This window comes from Babylonia areolata, chromosome 26 (genome assembly GCF_041734735.1).
Source record: "Babylonia areolata isolate BAREFJ2019XMU chromosome 26, ASM4173473v1, whole genome shotgun sequence".
NCBI lineage: Eukaryota > Metazoa > Mollusca > Gastropoda > Neogastropoda > Buccinidae > Babylonia > Babylonia areolata.
In genome coordinates, this window is record NC_134901.1 from 33,883,132 (window position 1) to 33,903,767 (window position 20,636).

General features: G+C 41.9%; 1 protein-coding gene across 1 annotated transcript; it reads right to left on the minus strand.

The window, feature by feature from the left end:
• Positions 1-1,306: 1,306 nt before the first annotated feature.
• On the minus strand, positions 1,307-20,612 carry LOC143300119 (putative tRNA N6-adenosine threonylcarbamoyltransferase). The gene is made up of 13 exons (XM_076613651.1): positions 20,552-20,612; positions 20,026-20,176; positions 17,500-17,619; positions 16,509-16,610; positions 15,579-15,652; positions 14,858-14,953; positions 13,394-13,443; positions 12,561-12,639; positions 5,961-6,060; positions 5,191-5,247; positions 4,571-4,646; positions 3,328-3,426; positions 1,307-1,924 (listed from the first exon to the last, which is right to left on the minus strand). The coding sequence occupies exons 2-13, from the start codon at positions 20,138-20,140 to the stop codon at positions 1,885-1,887; spliced, it is 1,008 nt and encodes a 335-aa protein (XP_076469766.1). The 5' UTR covers positions 20,141-20,176; positions 20,552-20,612; the 3' UTR covers positions 1,307-1,884.
• Between the last annotated feature and the right edge of the window lie 24 nt (positions 20,613-20,636).

Genomic DNA, 20,636 nt, shown 5'->3' on the forward strand with positions numbered 1-20,636 from the left:
ACATATTCCATGTACATGATATTCAGTTCCACATAAAACTTGTCTTGGATGAGAGAAAAAGAGGAGATGGGTTTTATTATTATTTTTTTTCCAGAGTAGATGTCCATGATTAGTTATGTAAGAGAAAAAAATATGCAAAACTGGGACACAGATTCTGATTTGTTTCTTGAGAAAGTGAGAACAGGTTAATACAGTAACTTTCACTCTTTTTCTCAGACAAAACTTAAAATTACAACTGTGAGTATCGTTTTCATTGAAGTGAATGGTGAATGTTCACCCTTATTTAGCTTCAAGATGAATGGAAATCCTAGACTGAGAGAACCTTTTTAAACAAGAAATAGGGTTCAAACAAATTTTATCCAACATTTTCACAGCTTATGCAGGCCTGATTGTTTGTGTGTTTGTATTTACAGACTGTTTTTGCAGAAGCTGAAGGGAGTTTTCCCTCCTGAAGCTGGTCAAATACTAGGAGTGACTGGTGGGGAGAGTGATTGGGTGAAGAGGGTGGGAACTCCAGTCAGCACATCAACTTTGAATAGAACAGGAAGGACAGACCACAAGAAAAAGGTGTATGGGGGTGGATGGAGGCTGACAAGGTGTGTGATGAGCAATATCCTACTGAGGTGGTGGTTAACAGGATGTGTGACAATCAATATCTTCTTGGAAGAATAACGGCCATTTATTCTGAGTGCGTATGGTAGCATCTTTTAAACTTTTTACAATTTGTTCAATATGCTTTTGAAGCAGGCATGCTTCTTATGTATAAATTGGATTGTAAAACACTTGAACTGGACAATGACAAACTGAAGAAAAAGGTTAAAACTCAATGATGAAATGTAATCACTCTCTGTGATACAGGGAATCCTTAAGGATCAACAATTACTGCCAGTCCAGAGCACATAAACACTCTTGGAACTGAGACTGCTTTAACTCCATCAGTAAAGAGCCCTTCTAGGATGAGGGAGTCATTAAGAAAAGGAACTTTTGAGACATTGTCTCAAAAGAAAAAGTGAACACAATCTACATGCATTCAGTTGTGTTGTGTAAAGCTCATCTTGAACACAAACTGTACAGTTAAAAGTCTTGCTCTTCCTTTCAAAACGCCATGCTAACGAAACAGCACTTGTCCAGTTATTCCAGTTGACCAGAAGGAACAGGTCATAACAAAAACAAAAAAAAAGTTGGTGAATGCTTGTCTTTTCATATTTTCAGTTTTCAATGTTTTCTCCTTCAAATGTGTCAGCAACTCTTGTGTTGTAGATATCAACTGTATCATGCAACTGTTAAAAGACATACAAAATGCATCTTTCTTCAATTTGTTCTGGCACGAGACGGGCCATATCAACTGAAATGACAGCAATTCTAAATTTCAGCACTTATTTATTGTGTTGAGCATCTGTATATATTCATAATGATATTCAATGAATGTTTTGACACTTGAGTGATGCTTGTTATTATATGTTCTATGCAATTTTATGTTAGTGTTAGTACATGGGCTGGCTTTCAGTACGTCTTTGTGTTACACTCAGCCATGTATTTAGCATAAAACCAGCCAAGAAAGTGTGAGCCTCATCCGAGGTTTAGCCAACATTCTCCTATGCACAGACTGCACATACATACACACATAATTAGAGTTAGTCTTTCAGCACTTCATGTCACACCTGTCAGATCACTGCAGACCACACGGTATATGTGGACCATCAACTACATGGCCACTGCTCTCAACACCCAATGTTTTCTGTCAGCACTGGATGGTGAAACTGCTTCCATGAAAAACAACACCGTCATTGAGAAGTTCAGCATCAAACCTTTCACTGCAAGTGTGTCTTTACTGCACCAGTCTGCTTCTGCTGCTGCCACTTTATTCTCACGGAAACGGCCACGTTATTTCCTCCATGTCACTTCAACTTCATCTGTGCGAAACCTGAAAGATATAAATGTTAACAGGAATTAAATTAAGACTGCCAGGGATGTCATTTTTCACTGTGAAGGTCTAACATATAGACTTAACAGATTTTGTTCCGACCAAAAAGCAACAACAAAAAAACAACCACAATAAGATACCTACCACCCCACCCCCCCAACCCCCAGCCCCAACCATTAAAAAAAAAAGAAAGAAAAAATAAGGTTTAAACACAACACACTGGTCATGAGAAACAAACAACAGGCACATGCATCAGAATAGTATACAAAAAGAATGGCATTTTCTCCATATCTGTATTCCTTTTACAAATGTGTCTGTCTCATTAAAACTGAGTACTATGAGAAATACTCTTGTAACCCTTAAATGCATAATCCCACTCAATGTTATAAGAAAATGTCTACACAAAGAAACCACAAAAGGATCATAAAAAAACAACAACTTGAGAACAAAAGCTCCCTGTGTACAGCTTCAATCCACCACAGAAGCTATAACTGGAAATCAGGTTCAGGCAAGGTGCTTTGTGTACCATAATTTTCAGACTCTATGGGGTTATATTTTTTCTTCAACCTTGATCTCTGCATTGAGTGTGCCTTCATGATGGGTAAAACTGGAAATGTAACAAGTGGGGATTTTCTATCACACAGAAAAGCACAATCTAAAACACCAATACTGATGAAAAAAAAAAGAAGATAAACTGGTGTTTGGAAATAAGATGGGTTTTACAGTGAGACTCCCTCCGTTCAACATGTGGAAGAGACCTTTTGTAAATCTAGAAAATAAGGAAAACTACTGGGCCAGGATTTTGATCAAAGATTCCTGGAATCACAGTGGGATGCTGTGCACAGCATCCTGAAGAGCAGAATGCATTAAAACAAATCCTTATTATGGAAGCACAAGTTATGGTTTCCACACCATAAAAACCCACCTGAAAAAAATGATAACAAAATGGGATAGTGCTGGTGGTAGAGACCGAAAGAAAACACAATCTAGTATTTAAAACGACATTTGTGATGAAATCATAATCACACAATTTTTTACAGAATTTCCTTTCTGCACTGGAAAACATTCCACAATGTGATAAGATCTTGGGGGCACAAACTGTGCTGCAAAAAAAAGCATGTTTTTTTTCCTTCAATTTTTCCCCTTCACTGTGCAACAGGTATCAATACTATCCAGTATTTTACCAGAAAAATGTGCTCCTCTCAGATAAAACCATAAAAAAAAAACAAAAACAAACAAACAAAAAAAACCAAGTACAGAATCCAGTACTGCACCCAAAAATATTTGGAAAAATATATTAACAGTATTTTTGACAAGAAGCAAAACAGGTCATGTAATGTGTTTGAATTTTTTTGTTTTGTTTTTTGCACGAAATCCTGTTGATGGTGTGATGCTGCCCATACCTCTGGGTGCAGGTGGTATCTTTCAGCTCCGTGGTAATGCCAGAATGAAACATCTCCCAGCCCGCTTGAGCTATCATGGCGCCGTTGTCGATACAAAACCTTGGAGACAGAGAAAACAAGTCCATTTCAGGAAAAAAACAACCCAACAAAACCCCCCCCAAACATTTACAAACAGAAAAGAAATAAACATCATCTCCTCCTGTGTCTCTTCACTTAATTCTCATACAAAAGATTTTTAAAAAGTGATTCATCTAAACAGATTAGTTTTATATGAGAAAAGGACTTAAAAAAAAAAAAAGTATGTCTACTGCCAATTCTTTCGATGGTTTGCTGCATCCGTTTCGCTTTATACAACCCTGCACACATGTGTTAAAGATTACCAGTTGATATTTATGTGTATGTGGGAGATGTTTTGAAAGACCTTTTCTTCAGTCATGGTTTGAGCACACAAAAAAAGCCAGTGTTAAAAGTTTTCCAAATACAAACAGAAGATTAAATAGATGAATGAATAAGTATAAACAAGAACTATAAAACCATAAATCTTCAGTCTTCCTTTTATCTGTATCTGGATTAGTGAGCTGCATCTCCCACATTCACTCATATCTGCACATGTCTATGACCATTTTTACACCGCTGTGTAGGCAGCCATACTGGTTTTTTTGGGTGTGCATGCTGGCTGTATTACACTCCACTTATTGCCCAAAATTGATAATGTTGAAAAGGCATCTGAAAGGCTTTCCTGCAAGCAGAAGCAGAAAAATTAATCTAAAAAAAAAAGTATCTAAAGGTCTATAGTGAATCCCCGAATTCGTTATATATGATTATAAATATATATGCAAACTGATAAAGTATACAGATACACATAAATTCATAAAACCACAAACATACATTTTTAAAGATCTGGAAAGGTATAAAATGACTCATTGTGTCTTTAATGTGTGTAGGTGATCTGCATCTGTACACAAACAAAGGGGACAAAGGCACTACCAAGTCTGCATAAATATATCCCCCAATACTGCGACTGAACTCAGGACCCTCAGATTCAAAGACCAATGCTTTAATCCTTCAACTATTGCACCTGTCTAATCACAAAATGAATAAGGTAAAGCTAAAAAGATTTTAAGCTATACTAGGACTGAGCCTAGGATCCTCAGATTGAAAGTCCAATGCTTAAGCCATATGACACTTGCGCTATATCAGGTAAATAAAAACCAAAAAATCACTGTATATACATATAGAGCACCTCTCATCAGTGGCAAACAAGGTGGCACCTCGCTCTTCAGCCATCACCCCCATCATCTCTTGTAATCTTTTGTTACCTGAAAACACAGCCAACATTTTATCTGTCTTTCATTTGAGAAGAAAAAAGATTTTGACATATCCATGATACCAAGTATATACTACAACCCCAAAATTGGCTAAATGCATGAGTGATTCAAAATACTAGATAAAAATAACACAACCATATCAATCTGTTTTGGCTGGTCACAGACCACAACAGTTTCTATTGTGGCTCCACGCGTGTGTGCATGCGTGCACGTATGTGTGGAAACTTTTAAGCTAGGATGTGGAAAAGCATTACGAGTGTAGTTTTTCATATGAGATAAGTACACTTTATCTGAACTGTCCAAAGTCAGAAAAAATCATGTGCATGCTTTCAACAGGACATGAAAATAATTAACCTGAAATAGTTAACAACAAAAGCCCTTTCAGTTTTTGTGAAAACAACAAAAGGAAGAGGAACAAAGCAGAAAAGAAATGAACTCGACATTGTTTAATGTCACCAGCAGAATTGGGGATTCACAATATTCCACGGACACTGAACATACAGAGAAATGCAAAGACATGTAAAAACAAACTCACAGCCGACTCCTCCAACAATCAGAACCTCTTCTGAGCCACAGTGTGCCATGGCTCTTTCTGCAACAGACACCCATCTCACATGTGAACACCATCTTCATCAAAGGTCCTGCTCTCACAAAACCGATAAAAACTTAACTACAACAAAGGTAACACTGCATTCTCTTTTTTTTTTTTTAAATCAATCATAACAACCCATGTTACAAACAGGCATATATGGGTGAAAGTTTGAGAGGAAATGTGTGTGAGTGAAAAAAAAACAAGAACTGATTCAGTAAGAATTATCATTAAAAAACATGGAACTGATTTTTTTTTTGGAGATCCCCACCTTCTTTGACAAAAACTGATGACCCACTAGTTGGTGTTACAGTCATGTTTTTGTTTTGTTTGTTTTTCTTCTTTGAGTATGCTGGCTGTCAAAGAATACTGCTATGATCATTCATGATGTTCCAGTAGCTATTTCATTTAATTTCCATCACCTGAAGAGTGACTGAATGAAGGAAATAATGGAACAGAAAAAAAAAACATGAAAATTTTGTGAAAACAATTTGATGAATAACAAAAACAAAAAACAACAACAAAAAACCATCATAAATATAGATTGAATTTTGCGCATTTAGTTTATCTGCACTTTTTTTTTTTTTTTTTCCAAATGTATCAAATAAATGTCTGAATTAAATGATTCTTGTAAAAGAACATCCAGTCAGTCCAGGTTTTTCACAGTAATTTCTTAGTTCTATTGTATATAACATCAATATATATAAATAACTAACCTGTGATTTCAATGAGCATGGCAAACACAGTTTCCTGTAAAGAAAAACACAAGTCCTCTGGAGTGTACTCTCCCTTGTCTATCAGTTCTGGGGCTTTTTCCTGAAAAAAAACAACAACAAAAAACATTTGTGTTTTTCCTTTCATGTTTTACTCATGGAGACATTCACATTAATTTTATCAAATCATTATCATTTTCTTCTTCTTTTTTTTTTTTTTAACAACACAACAGAGAGTTCCAACACTTCAGCAGAAACATGGGGATTGCTGCCCTTCTTCAGTGTTACAGGTACTGCAGTATAGGGCACACCATCAACTGTTGTCTCTCATACTTCCTTGAAAGGTAAGGACTGCAGCAGTCTGGCTCCACGACTAAGCCATTATTGTCGTTAGTAGGGGGCTTAGTAGGTGGTGTCCTAAGTACGTTGAATCAGAACAGGCACCACTGAACACCACCGAAATGACTCATCAGCAGTGCAGGGTGTCCTCTGGTGTGTGGCCTCCTGGCAACCTAACATGGATGGTTCCCTGCGGACTGCTGATGGTGGAACTGTGACGGATGAACCCGGGTGTGGCTGTGTATGGGGGAATCTAAATGAGCGGCGTGGGAGTAATGCCACTGAAACAGTGTAGATGATGGGGCAGAAAAAAAAATGACTGCAGCACACATAGGCCCCCACTGAAGTGACTTTGGTGGCTCAGTGGGTGACATGGCATCCTAGAAACCAAGAAGAGGACAGGACTAGGGCAGAGTAACACGTACATTCTATCTCCTTCTGTCATTGTGGGAGTTACCAGTGTGCTCTGTACATCGCATTCTGATTTGTTGATGATGTTTGACCCCCTAATGCTTTGTGGTGGATGGCTGTGACACTGTGTTCAGTGCAGAGAGAAATGTTTATTAAATAAAATTTAGAGTCAAGTGTTGGAGGTTAAGATGACCATGCAGGATTTAAGCTCCAAAGCCTTCCCTGAAAACAAGCATGTTATCAGAGAACCTTTGAAAGACCCTTAAGCCTCCAAAAGGACCCTCTTACCCTGACTGTTTACAGCTGCTTGAGCCACATTTGATTCACATCCACTTACATGCATACAAACACACACATACATATTTCCCCCTTCCCATATATCATATGACTTCCACTGACAGATATTAAACTGAAGAATGAACCTGTTATCTTCATGTCACCCAATGTCTATTAACTTTCCCTTTCAACTCATGATTTCATATGTACTTTTCCCAGCTGTTATTGCTCCACCTCCTCTGCCTGAAGACATCAGCTAATGGCCTGATGTGAGTTGCCTTTTTGATGACATTTAACTTCTGCTTCATAAATGAGCCCCCAAATATTCACCATCATTTCTTAATGTCCACAACTGCCACACAATACACAGAAACGAGCACTCTGAAGCCACTGCTGCATCTGGGCATTAAATGTAACTACCTCTAAGGTGTCACTGTGCCTCTTGAAGGTCCTACCACCTCTAAGGCCTCACCATGCCTCTTGAAGGTCCTACCACCTCTAAGGCCTCACCATGCCTCTTGAAGGTCCTACCACCTCTAAGGCCTCACCATGCCTCTTGAAGGTCCTACCACCTGTAAGGCCTCACTGTGCCTCTTGAAGGTCCTACCACCTCTAAGGCCTCACTGTGTCTTGAAGGTCCTACCACCTGTAAGGCCTCACTGTGTCTCTTGAAGGTCCTACCACCTGTAAGGCCTCACTGTGTTTCTTGAAGGTCCTACCACCTGTAAGGCCTCACTGTGTCTCTTGAAGGTCCTACCACCTGTAAGGCCTCACTGTGTCTCTTGAAGGTCCTACCACCTCTAAGGCCTCACTGTGCCTCTTGAAGGTCCTACCACCTGTAAGGCCTCACTGTCTCTCTTGAAGGTCCTACCACCTGTAAGGTGTCACTGTCTCTTGAAGGTCCTACCACCTGTAAGGCCTCACTGTGTTTCTTGAAGGTCCTACCACCTGTAAGGTGTCACTGTCTCTTGAAGGTCCTACCACCTCTAAGGCCTCACTGTGCCTCTTCAAGGTCCTACCACCTGTAAGGCCTCACTGTGCCTCTTGAAGGTCCTACCACCTGTGAGGCCTCACTGTGTTTCTTGAAGGTCCTACCACCTGTAAGGCCTCACTGTGTTTCTTGAAGGTCCTACCACCTGTAAGGCCTCACTGTCTCTTGAAGGTCCTACCACCTGTAAGGTGTCACTGTCTCTTGAAGGTCCTACCACCTCTAAGGCCTCACTGTGCCTCTTCAAGGTCCTACCACCTGTAAGGCCTCACTGTGCCTCTTGAAGGTCCTACCACCTGTAAGGTGTCACTGTCTCTTGAAGGTCCTACCACCTGTAAGGCCTCACTGTCTCTTGAAGGTCCTACCACCTGCAAGGCCTCACTGTGTCTTGAAGGTCCTACCACCTGTAACGCCTCACTGTGTCTCTTGAAGGTCCTACCACCTGTAAGGCCTCACTGTCTCTTGAAGGTCCTACCACCTGTAAGGCCTCACTGTGTCTTGAAGGTCCTACCACCTGTAAGGTGTCACTGTGTCTCTTGAAGGTCCTGCCACCTGTAAGGCCTCACTTTGTCTCTTGAAGGTCCTACCACCTGTAAGGCCTCACTTTGTCTCTTGAAGGTCCTACCACCGGTGTCACTGTCTCTTGAAGGTCCTACCACCTGTAAGGCCTCACTGTCTCTTGAAGGTCCTACCACCTGCAAGGCCTCACTGTGTCTTGAAGGTCCTACCACCTGTAAGGTGTCACTGTGTCTCTTGAAGGTCCTGCCACCTGTAAGGCCTCACTGTGCCTCTTGAAGGTCCTACCACCTGTAACGCCTCACTGTGTCTCTTGAAGGTCCTACCACCTGTAAGGCCTCACTGTCTCTTGAAGGTCCTACCACCTGTAAGGCCTCACTGTGTCTTGAAGGTCCTACCACCTGTAAGGTGTCACTGTGTCTCTTGAAGGTCCTGCCACCTGTAAGGCCTCACTTTGTCTCTTGAAGGTCCTGCCACCTGTAAGGCCTCACTTTGTCTCTTGAAGGTCCTACCACCTGTAAGGTGTCACTGTGTCTCTTGAAGGTCCTGCCACCTGTAAGGCCTCACTGTGTCTCTTGAAGGTCCTGCCACCTGTAAGGCCTCACTGTGCCTCTTGAAGGTCCTACCACCTGCAAGGCCTCACCGTTCCTCTTGAAGGTCCTACCACCTCTAAGGCCTCACTGTGCCTCTTGAAGGTCCTACCACCTCTAAGGCCTCACTGTGCCTCTTGAAGGTCTTACCACCTGTGAGGCCTCACCGTGCGTCTTGAAGGTCTTACCACTTGTGAGGCCTCACCGTGCGTCTTGAAGGTCTTACCACCTGTGAGGCCTCACCGTGCGTCTTGAAGGTCTTACCACCTGTGACGCCTCACCGTGCGTCTTGAAGGTCTTACCACCTGTGAGGCCTCACCATGCCTCTTGAAGGTCCTACCACCTCTAAGGCCTCACTGTGCGTCTTGAAGGTCTTACCACCTCTAAGGCCTCACCGTGCCTCTTGAAGGTCCTACCACCTGTGAGGCCTCACCATGCCTCTTGAAGGTCCTACCACCTCTAAGGCCTCACTGTGCCTCTTGAAGGTCCTACCACCTGTGAGGCCTCACCGTGCCTCTTGAAGGTCCTACCACCTCTAAGGCCTCACTGTGCCTCTTGAAGGTCCTACCACCTCTAAGGCCTCACCGTGCCTCTTGAAGGTCCTACCACCTGTGAGGCCTCACCGTGCCTCTTGAAGGTCCTACAACCTCTAAGGCCTCACTGTGCCTCTTGAAGGTCCTACCACCTGTAAGGCCTCACCGTGCCTCTTGAAGGTCCTACCACCTGTGAGGCCTCACCGTTCCTCTTGAAGGTCCTACCACCTGTGAGGCCTCACCGTTCCTCTTGAAGGTCCTACTACCTGTGAGGCCTCACTGTACCTCTTGAAGGTCCTACCACCTCTAAGGCCTCACTGTGCCTCTTGAAGGTCCTACCACCTCTAAGGCCTCACTGTACCTCTTGAAGGTCCTACCACCTCTAAGGCCTCACTGTGCCTCTTGAAGGTCCTACCACCTGTGAGGCCTCACCGTGCCTCTTGAAGGTCCTACAGCCATTGATGGCCATCAGGGCAGGGAGTTCGTATCCAGTGTCTAGGGCACAGAATAGGAAGGTGGGGCCCAATCCTCCCCTTCTGCCCTTTTAACCTTTCTCAAACAAAGTCAGGTACACATTCACACCCGGATGGAGTGAGGAAAATAGAAGTAAGCTGCCTTTCTCAAGGACACAACATCTTGCTGAAATGGGGCCTCAAACCCCTATCACTGGTGAACACTGGATCAGACAGACAGGCCGACATACATAGTCTTAGAACACTGGTTATGTAAAATGAGAAAATTCTCGAACGCTGGGCTGAGCACTTCAACAGTGTCTTAAATCGCCCTTCCTCCATAAATGATGAAGCCATAGACCGTCTCCCACAAGTCCCCATCAATGAAGCACTGGACAATCCGCCAACACTTCTTGAGACCCAGAAAGCAATCCGTCTGCTATCCAGTGGCAAAACACCTGGCTCAGACTCCATACCAGCAGAGGTCTACAAGGATGGAGGCACTGTGCTGACTGAGAAGCTCCATCAGCTGTACTCACTCATGTGGAAAGAAGAGACGATCCCCCAGGATTTCAAAGATGCATCTATCATTCACTTGTACAAGCGAAAGGGGAACCGGCAAGCCTGTGATAACCATCGGGGCATTTCCTTGCTCTCCATCGCAGGCAAGATACTTGCCAGGATCCTACTAAACCGCCTCACAGCACACCTTGACCAAGGTCATTTGCCTGAGAGCCAATGTGGATTCCGGAAAGAGCGCGGAACCACCGACATGGTGTTTGCTGCAAGGCAGCTGCAAGAGAAATGTCAGGAGCAAAATGTTGATCTGTTCTCCACCTATGTCGACCTCACTAAGGCCTTCGACACCGTGAGTAGAGAGGGACTGTGGAAGATCATGGCCAAGTACGGATGCCCTCGGAAATTTATTTCCTTGGTCAGCCAATTCCATGAAGGCATGCAGGCTCGAGTCCAGGACAATGGCGAAACATCTGCTCCTTTTGCTGTCACAAATGGTGTCAAGCAAGGCTGCGTCCTGGCTCCAATGCTGTTCAGCCTCATGTTCTCTGCAATGCTTACTGATGCCTTCAGAGATGGCGATGTTGGAATCGGCCTAAAGTACCGAACAGATGGCAAGTTGTTTAACCTCAGAAGGCTTCAAGCAAAAACGAAGGTCATGACAGACATCATCAGAGACTTTTTGTTTGCTGATGATTGTGCCCTCAACGCTGGATCTGAAGCTGACATGCAACTCAGCGTCGACAAGTTTGCCACTGCCAGCAGGAACTTTGGCCTTACCATCAGCACGAGGAAAACTGAAGTTCTCCATCAGCCAGCCCCAGGGAAACCCTACGTTGAGCCCAACATCACAGTCAACAGTCAGAGACTCAGTGCGGTGGAGCGGTTCACATACCTTGGCAGCACACTATCACGAAATGCGACCATCGACGATGAAGTGAACGTCAGGATTGCAAGAGCAAGCGCAACTTTTGGCAGACTCAGTGCAAATGTCTGGAACAGAAGAGGCATTAGTCTTGAGACCAAGCTAAAGGTCTACAGAGCAGTAGTTCTCCCCACACTACTGTACGCCTGCGAAACTTGGACAGTGTACCAACGACATGCCAAGAAGCTGAACCACTTCCACACAACATGCCTCAGGAAGCTACTGAACATCAAGTGGCAAGACAGGACCCCAGACACAGAGGTGCTCGCAAAAGCCACCCTTCCCAGCATCTTCACCATCCTGATGCAGTCCCAGCTTCGCTGGGCTGGACACGTGGCGCGCATTCCAGACCATCGGCTGCCCAAAAGGCTCTTATATGGCGAGCTGCAACAAGGGAAGAGATCACACAGAGGTCAGAAGAAGCGCTTCAGAGATACTCTGAAAGTCTCTCTTAAAGCGTTTGATATCAACCCTGACTCCTGGGAGGAATCTGCAGTGGACCGTGACAAATGGCGCGCTGCTGTGCACAAAGGCGCCAAGTTGTGCGAGGCCAACAGGACTGCTGCTGCAGCTGTTCAGAAGAGGCAGGCCAGAAAGTCACGGGCAAACAAGCCCCCTGACAATGATATGTCTTTGTCTGCCCCAACTGTCAGCGAACATTTCGTGCGCAGATTGGACTATTCAGTCATCTGCGCATTCACAGATAGATTCATGAGCATCCTCCCCCCCACCCCACCACCACCCTCCCCCCATCCCCCAGCTGGATGACAACGATGGTCATCATCGATCTCGATGGACACACCACCATGTAAAATGACCTAAACACACAATTTACATTAAAAGCCTAGGTCTTCAAAGAAAGAAAAAAAAAGTCACTTTCCGCTCTGAATCAGTAGCATGCATCACATTCACACTGAGCATTCACACATTTCTTTCATTCTCTGTGTAGTGCACGAATCATCACCAACAAACCACAACTCTGATGGAAATGAATGGTTGAAGCAAAACTAAATGTACAAATGTGAGGCTTGATTTATTCACACATGTACACACTGACCTCAATGAAAGAGAGAAGGCCTGAAAAGGAGACGTCCATGCCTTTCACCACATACGGCAGTTCCAGAAATTTCTCCCCTCTGAAACACAGACCACTGACAGTCAAAAAAGAAAAGATGAAAGTGAAGCACTGGTCACTTTCAACAGCACTCTGTGTGTGTGTGCATGTGTGTGTGTGTGCATGTGTGTGTGCATAAGCATGTGTGAATGCTTACATGTGTGTTTGTGAATGTGCTGAATGCCTCAAGTTCATGTTCTCACCCCTGGGATTCAGTGCAGTGATGCAAGTCCAAACCACATCAGTGAAATAGGTTGCATTTCAACAGCATGTCTGTTCTGACCGGATTATTGCAATTAAAGTTACAGAGATGTATTTCTCTGTGTGTATATTTATGTGTGTGTATGTGTGCTTGTGTTTGTGTGTCTGTGTGTCTGCGTGAATGTGCATGTGTATGTATGCATGCGTGTGTGCATCTGCGTGTGCATGTGAGTGTGTGTGCACATGTGTGAAACTGGGGTTAAACTTCTTCCTCCCAATTTGTCAATCATTTAAAAAAGAGTTGAAAAAAGAAGAATAAAAAGGGAATGAGACAGCAGAGTCACTTTCTAAAGTAGATAAAGTGCATTTCATTAACTTGAACCTGAGTGTTCAACCCCATCATGTGACACCAGCACCTTTGCATTCACGATACATGCACATTATTACACAAACAAAAACCCTATGATTATGCTGTTATAACTACTATGATCTGCACACTCACACACACTGCAGAATCCAATTATTTGGAAATACAACAAAGGAACTTGAAATGCACTCTTTCTTGTCTAACTCACTTTTTGGCAAGCTGCTCAATGTTGTACCCAGGACTTGGATCATTTGATAACTGAAAGGAAACAGAATTCACATTTGACAATATGCTGCAATAGCAACCATCAAAATATCAAAAGTGATCTGCTTTAACAAAAATATATCCAAATGTCTAAACCCCTCACCTGCCAAACATTTTGACAATTTGTTATTCCTGTGTGCTGGTGTAAAAAACTGGGGTTTTCACCTAAGTCAATGTGCAAAAAACACAAAAAAACCCCACAAGTACTACTTCAAATACAAAGACATCTAAAAAAAAAAAAAAATTTGCAAGATGATTGCTCGTACATTGTACTTTAAAAAAAATGATAAAGTTAACTTAATTCCACTGAAAAATCATTGTTTTTAAGTCCGAGTCAGAATATTTCCATGAAAACAACCAGTTAAAAATTCTCTGTATCACAACTAATTCCAGGATTTCCAGTCTAATTTGTTTTCTCTGGGTGCCTGTGGCCCAGCATTATCGCAGTGCTTGATGGAAAAGAAACTGGCCAGCCAGGTGAGTGTTGGCACACGGCCAACAGACCATGCCCCACCCCTCCTGGCCAGCTTGACTGACCACCTCTCTCCTCACCCCCCTTCCCTCTCCAGGCTATACATGATCTAAGCTGTGCTTGTACCAGCAACTGGTTTGTGTCCACTGTCACTTGAACCCCTGGCATGCTTCAGATGCAGACTGATCAGTCCAAGACACAAAACTTACATCACTGTCGCTTTCACTCTGTTTCACAAAAGTGGGTGGTGACTGTTATCATCACAATCTAAATCCGAAACCTGAATCATCACCCTCACAAATACACAGGCTTTCTTCCCCCATTTTCCATATGTCTGATTATTTCCTGAGCCACTTTTATGGCTGTAAACCTTTGAAAAATGAGCTAAGATCAATTGGTGCTAGACAATACCATTTTGACCATCAGCAAGTAAATTTTCCACTGCATCTGAGTCACACTGTGCAGACCAAACAAGTCCAAAGGATGTAAACAATCCTCAAACATTCTAGAAGACAGGCAGAAACAGAGTAGGTCAGTTCCCTTTATCAGACATGGACAGTTGATAAAAAATTGATGTATACAACAACTGAGATGTAAGCCATACATCCTTCAGCAGGCAACAGGATAATACAACAAACTTACATGAAAAAAGGTTAACATCATTCCAATACTTGCTGATGCTTATCCTCATAAAAATGAAACAAAGGAAATACTGAACGACATGACTACCGAACAACATGAACAGAACAAAGGAAATCTATTTTCAGCATCCAGACATCCATTGTGACCCATACTTTTCATTTCCAGTTTTTAAAGAAGTGTCCTTGTTGATAAACACACACGCATACACATATACACACACAATATACATCACACACACATACACACACACAACAACAACAACAAAAACAACAACAAAAAACACCATTTACTGACCTTTAAAACACGTGCAAATCGATCAAGACAATTTCCAACAGCGATGTCAATGGTCTCTCCAAATATTCTGTAACACCTTTCAGAGTACGCTATTACCTGGGGAACAGCATCATAAAAATCAACTATACTTGGTTTAACAGCAGCACATGTTCCATATGCAACTATACTTGGTTTAACATCAATACATGTTCTAAATGCAACTGCACCTGGTTAACAGCAACGTTCCAAACTATGCAGTAATTTACATACAAACAATTTGCATAATTTACAAAAAAAGAAAAGAAAAAAGAAAGAACATTTATTTGTCAGTACATCACAAACTTTACATGTATACACATGCATATGACATGTAAGAAATATGTCACTGATGCGTGCATGCATGTGTATGCTTGTAAGTGTGTGTGCACATGTTCGGTTTGTGCCTTTGAGTGTGACTGCAATAGTGTCAGTGTGTGTTTTACAAACAAGCATAAAAATCAGAAATATTAAGAAAGAAACTCAAACCTGATTACCTGATTGTTTTTAAAAAAAAAAAAAAAAAAAAAAAGCTTCTAAAATCACACAGCAATCTTTCTATTATTTCTAATTATGTTGAACTGATCAGTCTATCAAGACAACAGACACAATAAAATAAAATAAAATAGAAAGTAAACAAACTACAATTGGAGATAGAGAAGAAATAAATCACACTGCTATCATAGTTTTCAGGACTAGAACCGACCTGCGTGTTGCCCCCACTGACATACAGAACGGTGGGGTTCTTGGCACCTGTGATCAAGCGCCCCATTTCAATATCTGGACACTGTCAAGGACACATGCTGTATATAAGCTCACATGGCATGAGTTTCAATGCACGAAAGAGATCTGCAAAACCAAATTTTGACGCGATAAAATGAAATGTCAATACTCTTAATTTGCTTGTCATAAAAATGAAATGTCAAGACTGTCTTAATTTGGCAGTCATAAAAATGAAATGTTAAGACTGACTTAATTTGGTATTCAAGAAAATTAAATGTCAAGACTGATATGACTTGGTATAAATAAAAATGAGATGTCAAAACTGACATAACCTGGTGCTCATAAAAAATGAAATGTCAAGACTGTCTGAACTTGGTATTTATACAAAATAAAATGTCAAGACTTGGTATGAATGTGAAAAAGCTGATGAAACAATGTGTACTCACACAGTGTTGCTTTGCCACTGATCACTGTCAACATTGGCAAAGATTTTCATATATTTTTTTTATCAATAAACAAAGACTGCTACTTTTTGTTGTTGTTGTTGTTGTTGCTAATCTGATGGATTTGGAGAAACCATCAGTATTGTCTGAGGCATCTGCATGTAACATGACCATACCATGGTGATATATACTGATAGTGATGATGACAGTAAGTGAAAAGATCCATAAAACATCCGTGATTGTAAACAAGTAAGCAAACAGAATAAAACATATTCTGAATACTTTCAAGAGACCAAATGACCAATTGGAAGAGAGAAATCTGCCATCACAGACTGACAGAGTTCTGAATTATAAATGAAAATGTAAAACTTTTTTTAAAACCATCAATCCAGTAACTACACAAAAACATCCCAGCATTCAGATCTGATAGCCTTGTTTCACTGGGAATAAACAATACAGCCAAAGGATACGTCCAATGCAGTGGTTGACTGCCACAATAGGTTTCCTCCACAGCTGGGCCACAGTCCTGGCCACCAGAGCTGTGGACACTAGTGGGGCTCCCATACCCGGACCTGAGGCACAAAGTTTCTGTTTCTTAGGGAGGCGTTGCTGCATTCATACAAATCCATACATCTTCTGGGCAGATGCCTGACATCAGCATAAGCCAATGCCCTTTGTCAGGCCTTGAGTGCATACTTATATTTGTGTACATATCAGAGTTGATTTCTTCTACAGAATTTTGGCAGAGGACAACACTTATGTTACCATGGGTTCTTTTTCAGTGTGCCAAGTGCGTGCTGCACAAAACATTGGTTTATCTGTCATCTCATCCGAATGACTACACACTTTGAGTTTCCAGTCAAACTCGGGAGAAAGGGTGGGACTTATATTCAAACCTAGACACTCAATGAAGCATTTTAACAATTCTGCCACCTTCCTCCAGAGGCACAAACGTATGACGGTTATCAAACACTCTTATCAGACACTGCTCAAAGTCCTGCTAATTGCACATGGTTCTACCAGGGCTGAAAACAAACTCACATCAAGCCAGTGGCAGTGATGATCCCATCAACCCTCGGAAAGCAAATATGGCACAATCACAGTTACATTGCAGCCCCTGAACCAGTAATAAACCTCCGGACACCAGAAGGTAGATGCAAGAATAGAAGGCCAAGATCGCTTGGCGCAAAACAGTCAAAGGGGAACTCAAAGACCCTGATTCACACATGGGGTACCATGAGACTGACCCAAAACAGATAAGAGTGGTGGTTCTTTGTTGCTGCCCTTCATGCCAGAGGGCACAAAGGGCAGTAAGTAAGTTTTTGGTTATCCTGTGCCATTTGATGCTAGAGGATTGAAAAGAAAAACCTACATTAATAAAATAAGATAATTATTTATGTGTATGGAAAATTAAAAAAAAACATATAAGAAATTACAAGAAAAACACTGAATGAAAGTCACCTTTAGTGTAACAGATGACATCAATGTCTTGGGGAGAGATTTTGGCTTCATCCAGAGCTTGCTTCAGCACACTGAGGGCATGTTCTCTGTGGTGACGAGCTGTGTCTTTGGGAAGGAATCCTGACCAAAAAAAGAAGAAAGAATCAAATCACAATATTTGGACATGAGGAACCATGGATATATATGAAACAAGAAAATAAATCATCATTAAATGACATGCATCCAATATTTATGATATTATGTAATTTCAGTTTGATGAACTATCTACAATGTTCATGAATATATAGTTACAATCTAACAATGAATGTATGTTGTGAACATCACTGCTGTCTGGGCTATAAGCAGAACCACGCACACTTAGCCGACTGCGAGATCCCCCTGACAGGCCTGATAGTGCCAGACACTGATAAGTAGGTCAGCTGCTGTGCCTGCTAACCCGTCACTGACCCTTCTTTGTCTTCTATTAAAGCGTGGCAATTTGCGCGCCTCTTTTGAGCGGGCTGGTGAGCATACTCCTATATCTGTGGCATTAATGTTTGCACTGTTGGAAAGAGTGGATACTTCTCTTTTTGTTGGTGGTAGTACTTTCCTTGGCTGGAAAATATTTTTTAAGATAGCAGTATTTACTTGACAGAACTGTGCTGACAATTGTGACTGGCAGTGGTGTGGGTTTTTTTCATAGCAGAAGTACCGTTAGTTTGGTTTTCCTTCACATTCTGTTCTCTCACATTTCTTTCTTCCATTCCTTTCTTTCATTCTGTTTTCTTCTCTGTCTTTCTTTCGTGCTGTTTCCTTCCCTCTCTTTCTCTCCTTTATCCCTTCCTTTCTTTCGTTCTGTTTCCTTCTCTCTCTTTTCTTCAGTGTGTGTGAATGATTGAAGCAGTGTGCCTGTGGAGTACTTGTACAAGCTGCAAAACAGTTGTGATCTTTAACATGCCACAGCTTCCTTCAGAATTTCTGTGGCATTAATATTTGCACTGTTGGAAAGAGCGGACACTTCTCTTTTTGTTGGTGGTAGTACTTTCTTTGGCTGGAAAATATTTTTTAAGATAGCAGTATTTACTTGACAGAACTGTGCTGACAATTGTGACTGGCGGTGGTGTGGGTTTTTTTCATAGCAGAAGTACCGTGAGTTTGGTTTTCCTTCACATTCTGTTCTCTCACATTTCTTTCTTCCATTCCTTTCTTTCATTCTGTTTTCTTCCCTGTCTTTCTTTCATGCTGTTTCCTTCCCTCTCTTTCTCTCCTTCATCCCTTCCTTTCTTTCGTTCTGTTTCCTTCTCTCTCTTTTCTTCAGTGTGCGTGAATGACTGAATCAGTGTGCCTGTGGAGTACTTGTACAAGCTGCAAAACAGTTGTGATCTTTAACACGCCACAGCTTCCTTCAGAATTTCCAGCTATCAACACAGGTTAGTGAGAGGCATGCTGATGTGTAATGCTGTGCATGGAATGTATTGTCTGTGTTGAGCGAATTTTGTGAGATTAGATTCAGTGTGTTAAAAATGTGTCAAAATGCATGTTAACAAACTGTTGGTAAGCATACCTGCTATTTTCAAACAGTTATCCTGAGAAAAATAATCGGATGTTCACATTTGAGTTTCCTATTGTTTTAAAGCTAAGACTGTGCTCTTTCAGACCATACTATTCATTAAGCGATTGCGTTGACAAGCAACATGTTATCAAAAGTTAACGAAGAGGTGTTGTTTTCTCCCTGTGGCCGCTGCCATCGCGCGTAACAGCACACTGGTCTTTCTCCCTCCCAACAGCTGATAACGGCTGGAGGCGCAGCGTGAAAGAGAACTCATAGCGTTTTGTGCTCTCAGTTCTTCCAAGTTAAAGCTTTAACCCTTCCCGCGGTAGCGTGTTATTTTTAGGCGGCGCCTTTCCCTCCTGAGTTGAATGCAGGGTCAAGTTCTCTCCTCGGATGAACTAAACGTCAAGCGCTGAACACGTGTGACATGGGTTTTGAGAGTGAAGAAGCTGAGATCTATATATGTATACAGTGGTAGATTTTCTGTCTTGGACTTGAATATAATGGAAAGCAGTTTGTGATGGATGTATTGCTGGACAGGAAGCCATTGGAGTCTCCTTAAAATGGGCTTGATGTGTTCAAACTTCTTGACTCTCACAAGCCTTGCTACAGCAGTTTGAAGAGCCTGAGACATTTAAGCTGATCTATTCTGGTAAATTTGGTGCCTGTGCACTACAGTGTCACATAGTGTGATATCTGCAGGCATTGACTTCATATCTAAAAGGTGGATATAAAATACTGGTTAATTCTTACTGCAGATGGTGGGAGTGTGCTATGATGTCTGATCATGTGTGTGTGTGCTTTTTTTTTTTTTTCGTGTGTGTGTGTGTGTGTGTGTGTGTGTGTGTGTGTGTGTGTGTGTGTGCATGTACATACCTTGAGTGTATGGTGTGCTATATGCAGACCAGGTCATTCCTGGGGTGTTTGAAGTATTGCAGCATAAGCGTGCACATCTAACTTCTAAGACATGTACCATTACATGTCACACTTTTTACCTTGTCCTGGAGGGGTGATATAGGTATGACGGGGATTTGACAGCACCACCCCATCTTTAACAATTCCTATTCCAAGCTTGTTGGCACTGCCCTCAAACCCAATAGCAATGACCATTGTGCTGACGCTCCTTTCCTTGTTGATGAGCCAGCCCTGCAAAACACCAAGTCACGCCATATTGATACAGTGAGCATATGGCCTATGTCTTGTTTTGTTTCAAATTCAGATTACTTTATCACTTAAAATAATACACTGAAATTCGGGATTTGACAAACGATATGGAATAAAATCCACCGGTTTCAGAGTTTCAGAGTTTGTTTATTCCCATTATCTCTTTTGAGTCATAGAGAAACAAGGAAACATAACAATAACTGGATGACGGCCACAGAGGAAGAGCGAAGATAATTTTAAATGAAGAAACAAAAGGGGGGATAATACAAATGGGGGAAAAATAAAATGAAATAAAAGGCCAAATGTAATCATCAGTCTGGTACAATGCAACAGGAATAGACAAATTGGTAGTCTTACTTTTTCTTTCTGTTGTGACACTCTTACCACGAGGATGAACCTAAGTTGGCTATGAGAGTGAACTCCCGTGCTTATTTTCGTCTTT